At 35.4% G+C, this 7,076-nt stretch overlaps 1 protein-coding gene across 1 annotated transcript; it reads right to left on the bottom strand.

Annotated features, from left to right (window-relative positions):
• LOC109206318 (E3 ubiquitin-protein ligase At3g02290-like) lies at window positions 683-5,955 on the bottom strand. The gene is made up of 5 exons (XM_019369139.1): window positions 5,759-5,955; window positions 4,404-4,772; window positions 3,336-3,762; window positions 2,833-2,942; window positions 683-1,002 (listed from the first exon to the last, which is right to left on the bottom strand). Exons 2-5 carry the CDS (start codon window positions 4,518-4,520, stop codon window positions 976-978), a joined length of 681 nt encoding a protein of 226 aa, XP_019224684.1. The 5' UTR covers window positions 4,521-4,772; window positions 5,759-5,955; the 3' UTR covers window positions 683-975.

Genomic DNA, 7,076 nt, shown 5'->3' with positions numbered 1-7,076 from the left:
CGAGGTTGAGAATAGGTGTTTACTTCTTTCGGTGATCTAGGCGAAACTAAAATCTTGGCTATAGAAATCCCCACAGACGGTGCCAAATTGTTTGGATCAAAAGATGTCACAACCTTTTTGAACAAATCAATCAATGAAAAATGAAAGGGTAAATCTTAGCAAAGAATAATAATCACTTAGAACGAAAGAAGATAGGCAATGAACACACAAAAATTGTTTAATCTCATGAAGATCTGTGATTGAATGTTAGAAAATACTTATCGGAAAGTATTACAATTGTTGATATATCTTAGAGATGTTACCGAGAGAGAGAAAAGAAAAAGAAGATCCCTTTTACAAAGTTATTCCCCCCATTATATAAAAGGGACAAACCCCTTCTGGGTCCTACAAAACATATTCCTGGGCCCCCTCCAAGAAACCTCCTTAGCACCTCGTACCCCTTCTGGGTCCTACAAAACATATTCCTGGGCCCCCTCCAAGAAACCTCCTTAGCACCTCGTATCGGAGTCATGTTAAGCTGTGAGGACCTCGCCATTGGTCGTGCTCGTTTGTGGTCGTGGTTATCCAAATTTGGACCCGTACAAGAATAAGGTTTCAATTGCAGCGAGGAAGAGAAGATTATAAATGATAGTGTAGTGATGCACCATTTTACAGACAACTGTACCAACATTGATATGGTAGATGTGAAAGTAAGACCAACGTGCTGTATAAAGTGATAAACCATTCATCAAATCAAAACAAGATTACATAAAGTGCTTTGAAACTGCTTTTTGTTGCATCAAGGAACGATATGAACTCGTAAGTCCCAAACAAAGTTATATTGAACACTAGTTTCATTTTTACTGAGGTAGTAGGGTCACACACTTAGCTGGATGGATATTCACAATGACTTTACATTAGTTTTTCTGGTTTATTAGTTATTGCCCTAATCTCCGGCTGGTTTCATCCACGACCGGAGCCTTTTGAGAGCAATGATCACGGCGTCTCATCGAATAACATTACCTACAAAACAAAGAGGTCATTTAATTAGAAAGAATATTCATATACTACAATGTATTATATACATATGATTGTAATGAAATTTACTTAACGACGCTTTGAAACATCTAAATCTACATTGATTAATAAGCGATGTTTTTAGAGAGATAGACCAAACATCTCATGCTCTTAAATATTCAGCTCCTCACCATAATTATCTTTCCATTAATTTCTTAGAGGTCTTCTGATGTTTAAGCAAACAATAGAAAAGTAGAAGGGAAATATCATTTCCACCCGTAAAAGTTTACTGTATGATAAAAGATGATACGGATTCTTGAGTCGATTTTACTATCTATGAACTTCCAAATTACTCTTATTTCCATTTTGATTCTCACTCTTCCCTGTTGTATTTTCTGATTTTTTTTTTTTTTGTCTATCAAGGGCAAGGAAGAGTTACAGTGATTCGTCACTTATCAACCCGTCCACTTGGAGAAATGCTTTTAAATTTTGCATACAAAAGGTGCAGAATTGAAAGACAGCGTCATTTATACTATGCTTCAGCCAAATTGCAAGGCAGCCGGCTAACTACCAAATAAGAGCTTTAATCATTTCCAGACCATTTAAATGTGAGGTTACTATAACTACATTGACAAGGCAATAATACAAATTATGAATTTCAGATATTCATATCTCTAGACAACTGATCGCAAGAGGTGATAGCAAAGCTGATTTTGTAAAGTTCGACCACACATTTGGACCATTTAAAGCCAATTCAAGCATCAAACTAATACTTCAATGGTATGTTTTTGAACCACACCAAACGCGGGTTTTGTTTCTTAAAAATGAAATTTTACTCACTATGGGAGAGCAAGCACAGGGGATACGATATTCATCACGGTCAGACGTAACACTTATGACTCAATTCTCCAAAAGCCAAAGTATAATCATTTATTTTTTTGTTTTTTAAAGTATAATCATTTATATAAGTTCATCTTTTCCTTTTGGCACTTGCTTGGTGGCCGAGTTAAATTTAATGATGACTAACCCTCCAAATGATAACCAATATAACACCTTCTAATGGCATTATACCAGGATTATCTTCTATAAGATTAAACATTAAAACGTATGTTACAACTTCTGGTTCCTCATTCTCCTAAAGGAAACAGCCACAATCACATAAATGAAGAAAAACACAAGAATTTGGGTTATCACAAACTAGAGCCATGGACCACAAACTGTTCAGCCTTCAGCTCAAAGGGAAGTGACAAAATTTCCTATCTTCCCAATGAATGACTGACCGGCATGATTCTAGCAGCCTTCCACTATTTTGTTTGCCAACGGGGAAGCACTCATGGGACGGATAGCAAAGCACATATTGAACGAACACCCAAGAAAAAATTACAGGGAGAAAAAGCAGGAGAGTAGCAATAGCAGAGAATATTGGGAAGTCTTGGCAAGTTTATGGTATAACGGTAAAGCATGGCGTATGCGCCCCCTCCTCCCCAAGTTATCCATGTCCTAGTTCGTACTCTACCATAAGGAAAATGAAGCCCACTAATTTAATTACTTCCTTTAGCTGAGCAACTTAAAATGTTAATGTATACATTACTGTAATTTTGTCAAATTTATAAATGCGACTGTTGACAGGTTTTCGGCAGCTTGTGAAAGCACAGTAAATCGTCAACCACATCAGTTGATACTGCTACAGAAAATAACACATGAATAGTTCCCCACAGAAGGCTTTGGTAATTGCTTCCAGTACAGTAGCATATAAAGGGCAAGCTCAACATCAACACAAAGTCAAACAAAAACATCTATTTGGTAGCTATATAATGCAAAGGATATCATAGTTACCTTGCCACATACTGGACAGTTGTCACTTCTCTCCATCCACTCATATATGCAACCCAAGTGGAAATGGTGAGAGCATTTTGTCATTATTTTTGGGTTTTCTTCTGTATATTCTGAGACAGAGAGTATCATCAAGAACATGAAATTAATAGTCAAGATATTCCTGAATTTTGGTAAACAGTTAACTAGACTATTAAATGGAAACCAAACTGTTTAAGAAGACCCAAATTATAGGAGCGACTACTGTACTATTTTTCCTATTGCCCGCTAGAAAGAATACTGTCTACCTACGATACTAGAGGGGAGAGGGCGAGATATGGAAATGTTTTACAGTTATTTTAGCAGATGGAGTGCATAGATTATCGTAATGAAGTGCAATATGATGGATCAGAAAACACCTGAAGCATAGATTACTCTGTAATGAAGTGCAATAAGATGGAGTGCATAGATTACTCTGTAATGAAGTGCAATAAGATGGATCAGAAAACACCTGAAGCATGATCTACCTTCGAGACATGTCGGGCAGACATCTTCATCTTCTGAAGAATAACAAATTTGAGTAAATTCAGTAGTTGTTTTAGCTGTTGAGATTTTCAATGATTTGGAATTGTATTCTTTTGATCCTTCTTCACATGCAGACTCCTTCCATTTATTACCCGTACTCAGAGATTCAGAATCATCATCAATATCACTTCTTCGTAGTGGTTCAGTTTCCTCAAGCGAGTGACTTGATCCTTTCTCCCTTCTTGAGACTAGTCCATCTCGTTGCAAGCGGAAGTATCTGGGATCGGCATCGTAAGGAAGTGGTCTCGGAGGAGAGCGGTATATATCAGATAGTGAGTTATCAAGGGATGCTGTAGAACTCAAAGATGCTGTACCTTGAGTTGATGAAAGAATGGCATGTTGTTCTCCTCTGTGAAACAATGATGTATACTGCACAAGAAAAGATGGAGTGCTCTAAATTCTATGGCAAATGAAGGAGAGTGATTATTATTGCTGTAAGATAATGGGTTTACATATTTAAGTCTAGATAATAAATACTGAAATGATTTTGCAGTATGTAATTCTTCATGTTCCATTCATGAACTTTTGATGAACAGTCAAAGAGAATCATAAAGTTGTCTCATTGCTAGTGAAGTCTTTGCAAAGCCATGAAGGAGTCTTATGGACAAGGCTTTCCGAATTTATGCAATTTCTTCCTAACAGTAGGAGTTGGCTACCGTCTTCTTGAGCTTTTGCAAACAAACTGCCACCAAGCTAATTAACTGTTGCTAATAATTCAGTGCAGTTCTATTTCACACGAAGTCAAAGAAAATGATCCTAAGTCTCTCTGCTCGAGCCACCTTATCAGTTCACATATCAAAATGCTGCTAAAAATATGACAATACAACGATGACACGTTCGATTTGAACCACTCTTCATTAGATCAGTAGACACAGAGGTTGACTATCCAAAGAAAGTTAACAGTGAGATCAGTTATGATTTGGATGTACTGAAAGGTTAATTGCAGCGGGATGAAATACTGGTAAGCAGAGAAAAGAAGAAGATTGTACAACATAGTGGAAAAAGCATACCACGTGGAAGAAGTTTTGAACAAATGATCGAAGGCATAAACAGTTCCTATACATAGAGCTGTTTGGATTGGCAAAATCTTCGCATTCATCTCGCAAGCAGCAACAAACTGCACCCATGATGCTGTCTTCTATCAATGTCAATTACTCAAATACCTTCCACATGTATCATTGGAAATCCTCCAACTCTCATGATTGAGGCAATAGGAACTTGGGAATAAGCGAAGGAAATTGATAGAGGACCTTCAGCAGGCAGATGAAGAAGAAATGCAATTGGACACCCTCTCTCTTCAGGAAATCCTGAACGAGTTGATGCCCTTCTTGACCAAGATCTTAAGAAGAAATTTTAAAAGAAATATCGCTGCTTGTCACCTGTAAAAGTAAAGAACAACTATGATATAAGGACTGATATTAAATAGATGGATGGTCTACGTCGAATGAAACATAATTTTTGCAAAATTGCAGTTTCGGAAGAATGAGAAAGGATGACTTGTATAGGTCCCAGTATATGAAATAAAAGGGCTTTCAGATTAAATTCGACATATGAGAGTGCGAAACGGAGAAGTCAGAAGAGAAAAAACAAAATGCATCTTTGGGATAATCAAGCTACCTAGCACCCAACCAATCGCAAAAAACTTACTTTGAAAGCACCAGATCCTATGGGGTACTAAAGAAATGGACACTACAATTTTCAGGGAATTACAGAAAAGGATTGTCTTTATCCTTAATCCTAAACTCTACTTGTGAAAACTTTGAATCATACTTAAGCTCAAACTGCCAGCTGCAGTAGATTGAGTCAACGTAAAGCTAGTTAATTTAAGTTGTATCTCACAATATTGACTACATTGCCAGAATGAGCAAAATTGAATACAGAAATTTCATATTACCAACGCCAACTAGTTTGTGATTGATATCCTAATTAAAATCAAGTGATATTTCATAAAACAGCACTAAAAGTACAGCTAAACACACACACAAAAAAAAAAGGAAAATAGTTGTAATCATCCTAGTTTCTTTAATGAGAAGCAAAGCAATCGTTCATACAACAGTTTTAAACACACGGCAAAAGGGAAAAAAACAAAAAGAAAAAAGGGAGAGAAAAAAATTAAAAACAAGAATGATCAGCTAAAGAACCTCAGTGATCAAGCAATTAATAATTCTGCAATTCACATAAACAAATACACGAAATTCCATTTTCAAGCCCCCACCAAAAAAGGAACTTTATTGCAAAAATTTCTGCATCAACCGATTCAGATGATACCCATTTCAGGTCATTAGATTTACAACTGATTGAAAGCTCCCATCAGTGGGAGATAAAAGAGTGTAAAATAATAAAAAAAAAAAATCAAGAAAAATACCTCAAACTTGCGAAGATTGCGGGATGTAATAGAGAGAGATAAAAGTAGATGGATGATTCTATTCTTTGGAAGACATAAGCCTAGAATTCAGAGGTCAGAGGTTTTTGATTGTTTCTATGTAGACAGTGCGCAATAACATTCTTGGTTTTTTCGCCAAATTAAAGTTACCCCATAACCAAAGGCAAAAAAAATAATAAAATAAAGCATGTAGTTCCATTGGGTGGGTGAGATGTAAATAGTAGTAATGGAATATTAATTGTGTCACTGTAATAGAATATTAACAAAACACCAATCTAGACTATACTGTAATAAAGAAACAAAAGAGTAATCCTGATTTAGTACCATAATTTTTTGTTTTTTATTTTGTGATATGACTTAGTGGGCGTTTGGACATAAGAAATTTAAAATTTCGAAAAAAAGTGAAAAAAAAATTAAGTTATGGTATTTGAAACTTAGAGTTGTGTTTGGACATGTATATAATTTTGGGTTGTTTTTTAATTGATGTGAGTGATTTGAACTGAAAATTTTGAAAAATAATTTCTAAAATTTTCGAAAAATTCCAAAATTCATGTTCAAGTGCAAATTGAAAAGTTTAAGGCCAAACGTTGATTTCGGAAAAGTAAAAGAATAATAGAAAAGAGTAAAAAAATAAAATAAAAAACGGACCCTAATTATTTGTTTAATCGACCGCTGATTTTTAAAGAGGATAAAGTTGGTTTAAGAATGAAATTAAACTACTCTTAGCAGTACTTTGTTGTAACTAACGACATTTAAAAGTAAACATGAGGTCATTATCGTTGAACTTTTACTGCAATTGCCGACACTTTATGCAGTTGTATTTTATTATTCTATTTGTTTATTGATGGTGTGGGATAGTGATTTAATTAATTCCATGAATTGATTTACCTGTCAGAAACTTTCATTTTAGCACCAAATATATATAGTGAAGAAATATCAGAAACTAAAAACCTTTTTTAATTTGTTTTTTAATGCATACTAAAATTTACCACACTTTATCATTTTAGAAATTTGTAGTTATTTAACTCAATCGGATTTTTATATGTTGAGGAAAGAAACGGAGTAGGCCTTCTCTCCAACATGTCTACAGGAAGCAAAATTGTATTGCAGATAGTCTAGCTAATTGGAGCCAAGCAGGCAGATAGCACTAGTTGCGTCTATTTGTAACCCCACCACTTTTTGTCAGGACTCTCTACCAGAAAGATCTAGCGGGAACAATACACCGGAGGCTCGTTAACAAGAACAACCAAATTTTCAACAGCTCTATTCCACAAACGACCTCTGCTTTATCTTCCTTTTG

Source organism: Nicotiana attenuata, chromosome 2 (assembly GCF_001879085.1).
Source record: "Nicotiana attenuata strain UT chromosome 2, NIATTr2, whole genome shotgun sequence".
Classification (NCBI taxonomy): domain Eukaryota; kingdom Viridiplantae; phylum Streptophyta; class Magnoliopsida; order Solanales; family Solanaceae; genus Nicotiana; species Nicotiana attenuata.
This window is presented reverse-complemented; position numbering and strand designations above follow the sequence as displayed.

Excerpts from the sequence above, each read along its gene's own strand:
- LOC109206318 (XM_019369139.1), bottom strand. The coding sequence starts at position 4,520 with ATGGGTGCAGTTTGTTGCTGCTTGCGAGATGAATGCGAAGATTTTGCC. Across the intron at positions 3,763-4,403 it reads TTCAAAACTTCTTCCACGTG|TATACATCATTGTTTCACAG; the intron begins GTATGCTTTTTC and ends TTTCTTGTGCAG. Across the intron at positions 1,003-2,832 it reads ACTGTCCAGTATGTGGCAAG|GTAATGTTATTCGATGAGAC; the intron begins GTAACTATGATA and ends TTTGTTTTGTAG.